Source organism: Molossus molossus, unplaced genomic scaffold, assembly GCF_014108415.1.
Source record: "Molossus molossus isolate mMolMol1 unplaced genomic scaffold, mMolMol1.p scaffold_m16_p_13, whole genome shotgun sequence".
NCBI classification, from domain to species: domain Eukaryota; kingdom Metazoa; phylum Chordata; class Mammalia; order Chiroptera; family Molossidae; genus Molossus; species Molossus molossus.
This window is the reverse complement of record NW_023425348.1, coordinates 74,334,451-74,349,600: the sequence shown is the minus strand read 5'-3', so window position 1 is coordinate 74,349,600 and position 15,150 is coordinate 74,334,451. Positions and strand designations below refer to the sequence as shown.

At 51.1% G+C, this 15,150-nt stretch overlaps 1 protein-coding gene across 2 annotated transcripts in view; it reads right to left on the bottom strand.

Annotated features, from left to right (window-relative positions):
- The window catches only part of LDLRAD3 (low density lipoprotein receptor class A domain containing 3), a 228,190-nt gene extending 213,880 nt beyond the window's left edge, over positions 1-14,310 (bottom strand). The window contains exon 1 of one of the 2 annotated variants that reach the window (XM_036260130.1): positions 14,158-14,310. In XM_036260130.1, coding sequence (XP_036116023.1) covers positions 14,158-14,203 — 46 coding nt within the window. In that variant the 5' untranslated portion in view covers positions 14,204-14,310. Of the gene's footprint in view, positions 1-1,533; positions 1,693-14,157 lie in introns of those variants that run through there. The other variant, XM_036260131.1, reaches the window with a different exon arrangement.
- Between the last annotated feature and the right edge of the window lie 840 nt (positions 14,311-15,150).

Here is a 15,150-nt window from a genome sequence, read left to right as displayed (position 1 = left end):
AGCGTCTCACGAGAGCGAAAGGGCAGGCGAAAGCTGTGATTTTCTGGTCATGGGCCGTGAATGGGTGAACTTGGTCATAGACATGCAAGTCATCACTTCCACCCGACTCTGCATTGTTGGTACTGCAGAGGTTGAATTTACCTATTGAGAGTGTTTTCTGAAAGATTACACTAAAATCTGGCATTGCAATGAAAAGTTATTGTGTGCAGCCCAGCCGGTGTGGCTCAGTGGATTGAGCGTAGTCCCATGCACCTAAGAGGTCGCTAGTTTGATTCCTGGTTAGGACACATGCCCGGGTTGTGAGCTCAATCCCCAGTAGGGGGCATACAGGAGGCAGTCAATCAATTTTGATGTTTCTCTCTCATGGATGTTTCTATCTCTCTCCGTCTCCCTTCCTCTTTCTCTAAAATCTTTATATATATGGTTATTGTGTACACAAGAAAGCAAGAAAACAGAGCATACATCTGATTAATGGAGGAATGACTACAATTCCATATTTTCTTGCAAAGCAAGAGCCAAGCACTTTCAAGGACTTAAGGGAAAAGGACGCTCACAAAGAGCTGAAACTACACTGCGTTTTGCTTCAGAAACATAGGTAGTAAGAGGAGCGCAACTCATGACCTGAGCTATGCAAGTGAAGGTGAGTGAAAACGCACCGCTGTGGAGTAACTGAGCTGCCTAAACCAAAGGAAGGCAGATGTGACCAACTCATGGAGCTCAAAGCAGAACTGACAGGAGACTGCATGTAAGTAAAAACAAGTCAAACAAACTACCATAGAAACCAGTATGAGTTCAATAAACTATACGTGTGTGTGTGCATGTGTGAATGTGCGTATACATCCGTCTTAGAGCTGAACTGATATGTTCTAGACAGTTAATACTAATTCAGAAGAGGGGGAAGAAATGTAAATGAAGGATGAAGAAAGATTTTAATGTTTAATTGTAATGATTTCTATTTTGTTTGAAATTTTTATTTTCAAGCATGTGTTCGATTTTTTTAGTTTTTACTTCCAGAAGATTACAACAAAACAGTCCGTGCACAGTCTTGGCACCCAGCCAGAGAGGGGAAATCTTCAATGAGTGATAGCTATTATTGTGCTAGATGATACAAAAGAAATAAGAACTGTGACAACCGTTTAACATATGATCCTAGCCCCCAAGGAGTTTACAATCTAGTAGTACTCAGGACTACAAGAGGAGAGATAGATGGTAGACGGACAGATGGATGAGTGAATGGATAGACAGACAGAAAGACCATGAAATAAAAAAGGCTGCTGCCCACAAGCCACATAAGAAATATCTTGTTCAAATCTCAGAAGCCAACAGCGAGTAGCTCCTAGAGTCTTAGAGCACCAATATATACACCCCAACATTTTATCTGGAAAACTAAGGAAGCAAGCTAGGACATATGTCATCACCTCTGAAACCTGTTCAAGAATGACCCATCATTTAATATCCCCAAGACAGGACATCCCAGGCTTGGGATGTCCACGCAGCTCTGTTCCCACCCAGGTCACAAACCCCTCAGTATACCTCACATTTAGGAATGTCTCCGAGTTACCACTTGCAGGAAAGTACCTCTGCTCTTCCCAGATAAAAGAGAGTCCACAACCCCGTTTCCCTCACGGCATCAGTTGATTCTTCAAGAGAAAAGAACAAGTTTTAGAGAGCAGCACAGTACCAGAGTTGGCACCACGCTAATGAACAGCCAAATAAAACTTTGAGAAGAACGTTCTAGTTATCCACAGTTAAAAAGGGAAATAACCTTCGCATGCCTGGGAAGCTGGCTCTCCTCACTGGAGATGCCCTTTGAAGGGGATACGCTCAGAGATAACACGTGCAGGTCAACGGGCACGTCCCCCTGCAAGCCCGGCGTCCCCCTTCTCTGTGCGTCCTCTCTTCCTGCAAATTCATGCACAAAAGAGGACAGCAGCAGACCAGGTAGGCTGCTAGTCTGAAGAGAGGAGAAAGTAAAAAACTCAAGGAAGGCTGGACACTGAACTAAAGAAAACATCAGCTGGAAGGCAGCGTGTCTTCAAGAGCCCGTGTTCTCAAGCGACACACAGAGCATCACTTTGAAAAGACCAGAGAAGAAAGTGGAAGAAAGGTTCTCGAAAACCCCCTTACTGCTCGGGTAGATGATTTTGCCCACCACCTGCAGAACTGACTCAAGTTGTAAAGCCCTTTGATGGGAAGGGAACCGGAATTCCGGGAGGGGAAGGGGAGCCGGAAAGAACAATAAGGGCTCTGTACAGCAGAGGAAGGGGGACTTCCAGGGTTAAGATTTCAACACAGGACTCCCAAGACAAGCGTTCAGGCAGCGTCTCCCTTACGTCCTGGGGCCAGTGCACCTCCCAAGTGTAACATTCAGGGGACCAGGTGGCTTTTAGTGTTAGCTGCTACTAGCCTTTTACCTACTTTCTCAGCATGTCTCTCCCAAGCAAATCAAATACATCTCCTATACATTTAAAACTTCAGAAGTCTGCACTATCACAGCAGGGAAGTGAGAGGCAGAGGGTCAGTCCTGATACATTTCCAGCTAAGAATGTACCTTCACGTTGAACTTGTGGGGCTGCCTAATCCACATGACTAAAAGGTCTCTGGGGAGGAGGGTGACACCTGACCCACTGCATCCAGACACACTTTTAGGATGAGCAGTAATAATACTCAAGAGGGGGCTAGCTCACACTGGGTTAGGGGTTCTCTACGTGGGGTGACGTTGTCCCCAGAGGGCATTTGGCAATAACATTTATGGTCGCCACAACTGCTGGGGGAGTAGGGGGGCTGGGACCGGCATCTAGAACCAGTGATGCTGCTGAAGATTCTACCCTGGCAGGACATTCCCAACCCCCAGCAAAACACTCGGCAGACCAATATGTCAACAGCACCGAGGCAGAGAAAAACTCTGCACCAGACGAACCCCACCCAGACAACCATCTCCAGGAACCCTGACAATCCAGCCCGAAGTGTTTGCCGTCAGCTGGGCTGAGCTGGACCCCGCCACACAACTGCACTCATTCTGGTAACCCTAAACACCGCAGACGACTGCACACGCAGCATCCGCAAAGCCCCGGCTGCTCTCCGGGCAAACCGCTTCAAGGGCACACCTCGGCATCCGAGACCCGTTCTTCCCCAACAACCACATCCCGAGGAGGGCAACGCACAGACGCACATAGACGCACGCACACCCATGCACGCAGATGCACACAAACGCACGCACACCCATGCACGCAGACACACACAGACGCACGCACACCCATGCACGCACACAGGAGTAGCCATCTTTTTTTTTATTTTTTATCCTCACCCGAGGATTTGTTTCCATTTTCTGTACAGATAGAGTGGGAGGGAGAGAGAGGAAGAGAGAGAGAGAAACATCGACGTGAAGGGACACATCGAGTGGCTGCCACCCGCACCACCCCAACCAGGCCGGGGACAAACTGCAACCGAGGTACCCTTAGCGGGAACCGAACCCGGGTCTCTCTGGACCGCAGGCTGACGCTCTAACCACTGAGCCAAACCGGCCAAGGCTCATCTTTTTTTTTTTTAATCCTCACCAGAGGATACTTCTCTATTTATCATCAGCTGGAGTGGGAGGGAGGGAGAGAGAGAGAAACATGGATATGAGAGCGACACATTGATTGGTTACCTCCCATATGACCCTGACCAGGGCCGGGACGAACCACAACCGAGGGACGTGCCCTTGACTGGACTCGAACCCGTGAGTCTCCGGTCCTCAGGCCGACGCTCTGACCGTGGGGCCAAACAGGCCAGCACGGAGCGGCCATCAGCAGCCCTCGTAAGAATCTCCCCGGCTGTCAGATGAGGCACTGACAAACAGGTGCACAGGCAGGAGTGAGGGTGGCCCAAGCGTCTCCAGAATACTCCACACAGGACAGGGAAAGAGAACAAACAAGAAGACTCCACAACACAGATTTGTCCCTGGGGCTGTCTCCCAGCCAAAAACAGTTCCATTACTCCCAGTCGCATCCATGGTCCAGAGTTGGCTTTTCTTTATTAACTGTAAAGTACGATAAACATGTAAGAAAGGGGCCCTGGCCGGTTTGGCTCAGCGGTCAGAGCGTCAGCTGGTGGACCCTCGAGAGACCCAGGTTCGGTTCCTGCTAAGGGCATGTACCTCGGTTGCAGTTTGTCCCCAGCCTGGTTGGGTCGTGCGGGTGGCAGCCACTCAATGTGTCCCCTTTCATATCGATGCTTCTCTCTCTCTCTTCCTTCCTCTCTCCCTCCCACTGTATCTGAAGATAAATGCAAAAATGTCCTCAGGTGAGGATAAAATAAAAAAAAGGAAAGAAAAGGGGAAAACATAAAGATACAGCTTAATGAATGACAGCGAACCCCCCCCCCACCCCCCGCACAATGACACCTCGGGCACAGAAACGGACGGTGGTGGCCGGTGGTGTCTTCCCGCCAAGGGTGCCTCCCACCATTTTGAAAAGATCCATCATTTCCTTCAGCACTGAGATTGTCTGATGCACTTCCCGAAAACACCGGCTGCCGAGTCCGTTCCAAGCAGTGACCACGAAGTGGACAGATTTGGGAAGGGCGTGTCTGTGGAAGCAACGGCACTGCCTGCTAATTCACAAAAGCAGGTGGGGGCAGCACGGAGCGCTGTGCCTGGAAACAGTGGGAATACCCAGGTCGGGAGCCAAGAGAAACTTGAGTTGCCGTCCAAGCTTCATCCTTCCTCTGGCACCCGGGGTATGGATGATCTCTCAGGCACCATAAAATAGCTTCCTGCCATACCATATCACTGGAAAGATTCGGCAAGATCACGTGTTTAGCCTGGCAAGCAGAGTAGCTCACACAAAGATGTTCCACAAATACTGGGTTCCCTTCCCTCCCCCTCCCCCAACCATGCAAACAGGCATGGTGGCAAAGGCCCTGTCTTTAACATGAGAGTATTGGATTATTAACTTTCCTAAGCCCCAAATTTTCTAAACTCTTTTACAAAGGTGGTGATACAAGCCCAATTTCAAGTAACTCTGGTGACTTCGACCAAAAAAAGGAAATGAATCAGTCCTGGAGGCCCAGAATTTACCCTCCTGCTGAGGAGACAGAGGCAGGCGAGGCGGTGAGGGACGCACCACGGGAAGGGAAGGCTGAGACACCGGGGAGGTTTGAGAGGACCTGGAGCTCAGCACGCAGGCAGGCAACCCAGCGCACAGCATAGCTGGAGGACTATTCCGACTCTAGATCTCAAAATACAACTAGAACTAAATTCAACATGGGCACTGTGCTCCCAGGCCAGAAACTCCCAGCCCTATTTACAGAAATGCAAAGCTCCTGGAAGGAGCTAACAAAACCCCAGAAAGGCTGCTTTCAAGCAAGGCAACAGGCTGCTGAATGAGCTGTGTGAGACTAGAGTGTGTTCCTACAGCAGAAAGCCAGGTCACCTTTAAAAGGATCATAGGAAACCAAAATGGGACTTAGAAAAGAAACCAACAGCAAGCCTAGGGCTGCTCCAAGGGTGTTTCCCCCTCACTCCAACCCCCCTCATCAGCAGTCTGAGAAAAGTGGAAATGATCACAGAAGGAAAGCTTCTGAGGCCCCTATAGATGACCCAGGGCTGAACCCAGCCAGGCAGGGAACACAGCACATTCATTTAAAATGAATGAATGTTAAGGCAGAATTCCTTGAAAGGACCAGTCAGAGACTAACAAGACATATCCCTACCCCAGACAACAGAGCCTCACCCGCATCCACTTGGGTCTCCTCCCGCTGCAGGGATTCTGTCTTTCCACTAAACCTTCCTATCGCTATTCTTCCTCCCTGAACTCACTCTTCGATTTCGCGAGACAAGGAACCTGAACGCCACCACTTGGTTTCATCTTTGGGGGCTCATCCTGGAGTCTACAAAACGGGAAGCAATACGAACAGCAATACGGACTCTATCCCTTCACTCTCCTTTGCTCTGTTTTATTGGGAGGAAAATACATCGGGACCCTGTCGGCCACTTAAAAGTGAATAGCGCGGCTGTCGTTCCTCGAGACACAGGGGCCAGCCTTCCTCGCAAAGATCAGCTCAATCCCCCGTTTATGGGAACGTTGTGCTGATTCTGAGCCGATTTCTCTTTCTGAAACCAGGGTTTTGGTCTCCCTGATGGACCACCCTTTACGGGCACAGGCCAGCCATTTAGGAGCCTGGATAAACCAGTCTCGGAACAGGCAAGGCTGCACTAGGCAGCCCTCCGGTCTCCAGCAAACATCTGAGCATCGCAGGCACACTATGAAAAAGCAAACCCTGGTCCACCCCCGGCCCTAATCACCCACGAGGTGTTTTTCTGGAGACCACAGACTTGTTTCTCCTCTCTATCACTTTCCTTTCCTGTCGTTCTGCACGAAATCGGATGAAGGGAGGAGACAGGAGTCCCTCGAGTCCTAACCTCAGTCAGCTGACCTGATGGCAGGTGTCCAATTGAGCGTGAGCAGACAACTCTTCCTCATGGCCAAGCCTCCCTGGCACTGACTCCACAGGCTTGGACTTCTTCACCACCATCTGTAGACTGTTTCTGGGGGAAGAGGGCATATGGACTCCAGGTAGACTCGTAGGACAGGCATATTCCTTTAATGGACAACACGGGCAGACACAGCTCCTGAGAATTACTGAACATATGGAACCCTCCAAACCCTTTGCCTGAAGCCTCTCCTCATCCTCATCCTGAGAGGGGCCCAATGGGCCCTACAGAAATATTTTAACTATCTAGGCTCTAGAAATCAAACAAGAGTTTGTCTCCCATTAAGGGAGACTCACCCCTTACTTTGGAGAGCGCAGGAGGTCTCGTTGGTAAGCGTGAATCGTCTGACAGATGCTTGCATATGTGTGAGCACAGACCCCAGGGGGAGGCACGGAAGAGACCTCGTCGGGAAGCACACATAGCCTGGCCAGTCAGTCCTGTTAGTGGACATGTACTAACGGACCACCTTTCTCCTGCCCTGCACAGGGGTCGCCTTGTGAGGGTCCAGGTCAGGGGGCCCTGGGAGCCTTCATTTTCTCTTTGTCTTTTTCAGATGGGGAACTCCTCATCTGCCACTAAGGTTAACAATCCCTAGATTGCATACTGAACAACTGGGAATCATTTGATCCGCAAACCCTGAAGAAAAAACACCTGATCTTTTGTACTCAAGCTTGGCCTCCATATAAACTTGCAGATGGAGAGGCATGGCCCCCACAGAGACGTATTAACTCTAATACCAGCTTACAATGAGCTCTTTTCTGCAGACGGGAAGGGAAATGGTCTGAGGTTCCATATGTTCCGGCCTTCTTTCCTTTAAGGGACAATCAGAAATTGTGTCAGCAACATAAAATTGACCCTTCACTTTTACTGATTTTAGAGAGAGGATAGGAGAGAGAGAGAGAGAGAGATGGAAACATCAATGAGAGAGAACACTGATCGGCCGGCTCCTACATGTCCCCAGCGGGGATTAAGCCCACAACCTGGGCATCTGCCCTGACCGGGAATCGAACCAGCGACCTCTTGGTGCCTGGGTCAATGCTCAACCATTGAGCTACACCGGCTGGGCGACCCCTCACTTTTAGCAACTCTAACCCAAAGCAGTATCAGAAAACTAGAAACCCCTAAAGAGGCAGCAGAGTCTAATGCCCCACTCAATGCACCTAAAGCATCTTGCTCCCCTTATCAGGGACCCCAGGAAGACCAATCTTGCTAGGCATCGGGGGACTCGGCCAACCCAGCCCTCAGCGACTCTCTGCCCCCCTCAGGCAATGGCCGGAGGAGAACTTGGATCCACTCTGGTCCGGGTACCATTTTCCCTACAAGATACAAGACAAATTAAGATGGGAAGAGGAGGCATCTCCAGGCTTGTGTGAGCCAAGGATCACAGAGGTGCTGTTCCAAGCACCTCACGTGCTCCAAGTTGTCGATGACAGACTAAAGGGAGGAAGAGAACGCCTCGCCTTTATGGACACACTGACAATATGCACCTCCATGTCCCCAGATTCTCCTGCGGGCCAACTCATTTTAAAGGACAAATTTATAATTCAGTCGGTCCCAGACATGAGGAGGGAACTACAGAATTGGCAACTGGCCCCGAGAACACCTTAGATAACCTCCTCAAAGCAGTCACTTCGGTCTTTTATAATCGGGATCAGGAGGAGGCCAAGGAGAGGAAGGTCAAAGGCAGAGAACGGGCCGTCTCTGGTCAGGGACCGAGCTCATGGGTCTCCCACAGTTACTTGCTTCAACTGTGGTCACGTCTGAGAGAAGTGCCTGAGGGGAAACAGGAAGCCACCCCCTAGGCCCTGTCCAGTCTGCAAGGGGAACCACTGGAAGTCGGACGACCCGGCAGCTCAGATGGTCCCTCAGCAGGACTGATGGGCCTGGGGCCTTCCTACCTGGCTCCAATATGGACCGCATCTCCACCCAGGAGCCCGGCTAACTCCGACTGTCGAGGGCCAGGAGACGAATTTCCTCTTCGACACTGGAGCCACCCTCTCGGTTATCCTCGCCAGCCTGGCCTGCGCTCGTCCTACAGGGTGACCGCTGGGAGCATGTCTGGTAGGCCCCCAGGCATTTCTCATGGCCTTTGGGCTGCAATGGGATGGCTTGTTCTTCTCACATGCCTTCTTGATTATGTTAGAAAGTCCATCTGTCCTATGAGGGCAAGACAATCTTGTCCATTTTAACACCACCATATCCATGGCACCAGACAACAAAAGTTAGAGGTGGGGCGGCCCTCCTCCCCTCGAAAAAGGAAAAATTTTTTTAATCTTCACCAGAGAATATTTTTCTATTTATCTTCAGATAGAGGGGAGGAAGGGAAGGGAAGAGAGAAAGAGAGAGAGGAACATCGATATGAGAGGGCACGTCGACAGGTTGCCTCCCGCACAACCCGACCAGGGCCAGGGACGAACTCCAACCGAGATACAGGCCCTTGACCGGAATCGAACCCGAGACTTATTGGTTCACAGACCGACTCTCTAATCGCTGAGCCAAATCAGCCAGGGTGAAATGAGGTACTTTTAAACTGAAGTTACTAAAATGCCCCAGCCAAATATTTTACTGTATTAGATTTAAAAACTGTCCCCCAGTACTTTTTTGCATCCTGAGTCATCGTTTAAAATGCAAGTTTCTGGGAGTTAATCTATACAGGAAGGAAAAACCATACCCAACTGAGTAGATCAATTAACTTATTTCAGCTGTTAAACACTGATTGCCAGACAAGTCTTAAATAAACCTACTTTTGGCCTTTTGTTACACAAAGCTATAAAATAGATTTGAAGGTGTTACTTTTTTCACACAACTAAGAGTTAAGAATTCTAATGAGTTCGAAAGAAACTGAATAATTTTGGTGATATAAGATACGGAGGTTTTCTTGAAATGAAGTAGGATGTTCTAAAATTGGTTATTTCTAAACAAGTTAAAAAGAAGCAAACTAAGAGGAACTAGGAAAGTTACAGAAGGTTTGTGCAAGTTGAGGAGGGTTTGCGTAAAGGGAAGAAGCGAAAGAAGAAAGTAAAAATGGTGAGAAGGGATCAAAGACGGGGACAGGAAGGAAGGGCGCTGAAGGAGGCACGAATGGGAACGGGAGGGAAAGAAAGGCAGAGAAATAAACAGACACCGAAGTGGAGCAGTCCCGGAAACCCCGCTTGACTTCTCAAAACCAACTGTAATTTCCCCACAACAGACAGTGGGGAACAGATTAAAGAATTTCTTATTCTGCTATACTTTTACTACAGGGACCCTCCTACCATACGTTCACAGCCTGTTCATTCCTAATACTAACAAAAAGGCCCAAATCTCTTCCCAGCAGGCCAATACTACAACCCTTACTCCAGCAGGGCCTTTGGCAGGAAAGATGGGTCAGTAATTGGTGGCACTGTCTCCTGAACAGAATAGGAGTGCACCCAGAAGGAAAATTTAACTTTGCTTGAGTGGGAACTGACAGCCAAATTGGCTTTTGAAAACCTCAAACAGGCCCTCCTCCAACTCCAGCCCTGAGCCTTCCCACAGGCCAGGATTTCAGTGTATATGTAACTGAAAGAGGCGGTGTGGCCCTGGGAGTCCTGGCCCAGCCCTGAGGCCCTGTGCAGCAACCCGTAGGCTCACAGCTAACGGCTGGCCAGCTGGTCTACCAGCTGTAGCAGCAGTAGCGTTGCTGATACCAGAAGCCACCACATTATCCTTAGGAAGACATGTGACCGTTTATACTCCCTATCATGTCTCTAACCTGTCGACCTCTAAAGGAGGACTTTGGCTCTCAGAGAGCCCCCTTCTTAGATATCAAGCTCTTTTACTAGCAGGACCGGCTACTAAACTACAGACATGCCCTACTCCATGTAGACCCTGTCTCTGGAATTTACCTGTACGTTTTGTTTCTGCCAGATTAGAAGCGATTAAGCTGCAAATGGTCTTGGAAATGAAACCCCGAATGACAGCTCCCATCTTCCATGGTCCCTCAGATCACCCACCTCCTATGGAACCCTAAAAACCCCTACTCCGCCCCTTTTCAGCTCGAAGCAGCCAGAGCGGTCACTGCCCATATTCCCAGCAGCAGTTGGGGTGTCATCGGAGGGTCAATGAAGAGACAGAGGCAGGCGAGGCGGTGAGGGACGCACCACGGGAAGGGAAGGCTGAGACACCGGGGAGGTTTGAGAGGACCTGGAGCTCAGCACGCAGGCAGGCAACCCAGCGCACAGCATAGCTGGAGGACTATTCCGACTCTAGATCTCAAAATACAACTAGAACTAAATTCGACATGGGCACTGTGCTCCCAGGCCAGAAACTCCCAGCCCTATTTACAGAAATGCAAAGCTCCTGGAAGGAGCTAACAAAACCCCAGAAAGGCTGCTTTCAAGCAAGGCAACAGGCTGCTGAATGAGCTGTGTGAGACTAGAGTGTGTTCCTACAGCAGAAAGCCAGGTCACCTTTAAAAGGATCATAGGAAACCAAAATGGGACTTAGAAAAGAAACCAACAGCAAGCCTAGGGCTGCTCCAAGGGTGTTTCCCCTCCTCCTCACCAACAGTCTGGGAGAAGTGGAAATGATCACAGAAGGAAAGCTTCTGAGGCCCCTATAGATGACCCAGGGCTGAACCCAGTCAGGTGTGAAACACAAGTTGTAAAATGTATGCATGTTGCTAAGGCAGAATTCCTTGAAAGGACCAATCAAAGGCTAGCGAGACATATATCTACCCCAAGACAACAGAGCCCCACTGGCAACACACTTAGGTCCCCTCCCTGCTGTAGGGAGTCTGTCTATTTTTCAAACAAACTTTCCTATCGCTTACTCTTGGTCTGTGAACTCATTCTTCCATTTGCGAGACAAGGAACCTGAACACTGACACTGGGTTTCAAGGTCTACTCTCATCCCTGTCCCTCCCCCACCAATCCCAAGGTAAATGGCCTAAGAGGGCTGTCAGGAAAAAACATCTCACACCCCAGGAGGGAGCGTCAGCTGGGCTCTTTGAAGATGAAAAGCAACAAGGTGTGTTTATTTGTACTTGGGTGCACAGTCTCATCTACCTGGGCTGGGCTGCACCAAGCTACTCGGCTAGTAAAAAATAATAATAATAGTAAAATCCACCCGCTGACACATTAAGCAGATCTTTCCAGGAGAAAAGGTCAACACCCATACTCCTGGGAGTATACATGAGGGAATCGTAAACCTTTTCACTGACAGAAGGAGAATGTCAGGTAATCTAATCAAAGGCCAGCCTGGGAGGAGGTGGGAAGGCTGGCCACCCATGCCCCGACCACCATTAGACATGTCTACCATTAGTGCTTTTAAACCAACCAAGTCCACCACATGAAGGGAAACTGGACATCGGATGGGCTGAGTCTTTCTCACAGGATACATTAAAAAATAATAACAGCCAAAAATCAATGCTTCACTTCCCTAACACAAGCAATAAAAACAAAGAAAGAAAAACACATGGAGGTGTCTGAGAAGGTTCCTGAAGACCTCCAGATTGCTCCTGGAATGTCAGTGGCCTTTCAGTCCCACAAAGACGGAGCTCTGACTAGGCCTCAACTTTGACCCCAGGGTTCTTCACAGACTAGAAGGGACACAGAAATCTGAGGTACTGTTTCTACAATCTCTCATTTCATCAATTTCCCAGAAGAGGATCAAGGTGTAGAATATGGGATAGAAGAGTGGGGTCACCGGTCCTGCTATGAACCCCAAACTGAACCACACAGGCTTCTCTATGGGCTGGGAACCAGGGACACCAGGCCAGCGTCAGGAAAAATGACCAGCCCTGTTTCTGCTAACACTCTGGTCAAGGAGGATTGCCTGCTAAGTCAGAAGAGACACCTAATGCAACATGAAACATGCACACACTCCCAACATGCCTAGAGGTTTCTAAACCAGTAACTATACAGGTGAGTCAAAGCCCCACAGGCTCGATGACCACAGATAATGGGAGAATGCCACCTGGAACAGTTAGGCAGTTCTGTGACCCCACCCCACTATGACTATTTTATTTATTGTAGCCCTATATGTATACACATGTTAAATAACCAGCACTAATCAGAGAAGGACAAAATGAACTTTATAGCTATTTTTACAGACATGGGGAGTCGACCAAAGCAACCAGGACAAATGGGAGATGCAAAAAATAGTTTCTACTGAGCCACAAGCAGCTCTCTGAGGACGGACACACACACACACACACACACACACGCCAGCTTCCAGGCTGTCCTACTTGGGTGCTATCATGGGACACACCGTGGCTACACAAATTGAGATCGGAATCTAGGCAGATCTTCACTTCTGAGATGTCCAGGAAATCTGCCTGTTCTAACTGTTCCAAATAATCACTCACACCAGCCAGTGGATGCCAATGCCCCCTAGGAACTCTCTCCCTGGGGTGGCCCAATAGTTCAGGGAAAACGGCACTCTGACCCAGACCTGGTTAAAATCCACAGCAGCCACCAGCATTCCACACTCACCAGAAGCCACAACAGATCCACAGATATCTACACAGGAGTCTTTCAGGAGTGGCGATGATGTCATGGGGGGGGGGGCTGCCCAGTGGCCAGGACCTGGGACTACAAGGAAGGGAGATTTCTCTTAGTGCACACCTGCAGGGGGTTGGGGGGGTCTGAATGAAATGAACCTCAACTTCCCCAACAAACACACCACCAAGACACCTCCACAAGTAGCTAGAAGCATTTTGGAAAATCAGACATAAATTAGATATGTGGATGGCACAAAGGTCAGGCAAGCAAGCTTCTGCTGAAGAAAGTTCACGGGGCCCTGTCACCCACTTTGTGAGCATCAGCTGCCCAGAAATAAACATCAGGGGGCCAAAGGCGGGCGGGGTCGAGGAGGGGCGGCTGACAGCTGTGGCTGGCGCGCAGGACGGCGGAAGGGCTCCGGGGCTGGAATTCGGAGCCTGCCCACATCAGCAGAAAAGTTCCTGGGAACGGCGTGCGGTCTGGGAGGGAAGGAGGCTTGCTGCTTCTCGGACCTCAGGATGCACTCGCTACGGTGATGCCAGGTTCAAAGGGTCCTCCCCCTGGGCACCTCGCCAGTCAGGGCGCCCACTGAGGGGCGAGTGGGGGTGGTCAGATGACAAATAAATTATCCGCTCCCTGGACAAGTGAGAAAGGTTAATAATTCCCAGGCCCAGCCCTGCTTCATCTCCCATTGCCCAAAGCAAACACAGTCCAGGGAAGAGTGGCAGGAAGCGGCCATACGGCCCGCCCCGCGGTCCAGGTAGGGAAACTGAGGTCCGAGGGTGCACACGAGAGACCCGGGAAGAGGCTCTGGGAGGGCTAGCCAGCACTGAGCACCCAGGTGTAGGGGAAGACGGGACCGGGGAAGCGTTTTCTCCTTCCCCTCCTCTTTCCCCCAACACACAACACACAGACTCACTCCAGCTACGCCCAATCGGGGCAGCTGCCGGGCTCCCCAGAGCCCGGCTGCACACAAAGCCCCGCCCGCACACACACCACAGCAGAAGCCGGCGCGCACGCCCACACAATAGGACCGCGCGCACCCCGCCGCGGCCCCTCGCCGGGGTCCCGGCCAGCCCGGCGCCGGGGTCCGCCCTCCCTGCACACCCGCGCCGGGAGACGCAGCCCGGGCGCGGGGAGGGGGCGCCATCGCAGCCCGGCCGCCGCGCCCCGCGCCCCGCGCCCCGCAGGAAGTTCCTCGGACGCCCCCCGACTCACCCGCGGCGCTGCTCAGCAGCAGGCACAGTGGCCCCAGCAGCCACATGGCGCGGCCGCCGCTCCCGCTGCCCGGCGCCGTCGCTGCCCCCGCGGCCTCGGAGCTGACCCCGCCCCTCGCCGCGCCGGCCCCGCCCCCCGGCTGTCCCTCCGCCCCCCGCCCCGCCCGCCCCGCCCCTGCCCCGCTCTGCGAAGTTTTGCAAGCGTCCTGGCTGCGCGCTGCCGGCCGCGTCCTGCCCCTGGTGTCCCGACTCAGAGAGGCCACCGAGGGGGCCGCGAAGGGTCCGGCCCTTTCGGCCTCTCGCCGCCTACTCCCCCTGGCTGCGAGGATCTCCTACCAGCCTGGTCTCTGTTCTCTGCCTTCCCTTCCCTTTCCTCCTCCCTCTGCTCCTCCATCCTCCGACGATGCGGCGCTCACCCCTCCCAGACCCAAACTTGAGCTCTTCACTCAACTACAACATAAGTTTACTCCAGGGAGGGAAAAAATAGTTGGGAGGAAGGGCCAAATAGTCTGAGAAAATATGTATTTTATTTTTAGTAGCGAGAATGGAATATGACCAGTGCTTCTCAAACTTGAATGCGTATCCGAAACACTTGGGGATCTAGTGGAAATGCTGACTCTGACTCCGTCCGAGTGGGGTAGAGCCTGAAATTCTGCTTTTCTAACAAACTTGTAGGTGATTTGGAGACTGATGGACCGTGACCCACACCTGGAGAAGGGAAGCTACCACCTTTAAGGTACACTGGCTGGCCATGTGAGTTATTTTATCTGGATCTGGTCTACCTAGAGCAGAGGAACGTTTGGGCCCCAGTTTGTAGAAAAGGAGAGTAGACGTAAAGGCAGACACCCAAATGCAACATGAAAAGCTGCTTCAATGCATTTGGGGCTCCTGCAGGCACTGGTGAAAATTCCCAACAGAGTTAGGAAGAATGGTGGAAGAATGCAGTGCCCCTTTCTGCTCCACTCCCAACCCCTACACTGCCAAAAAGCAAATA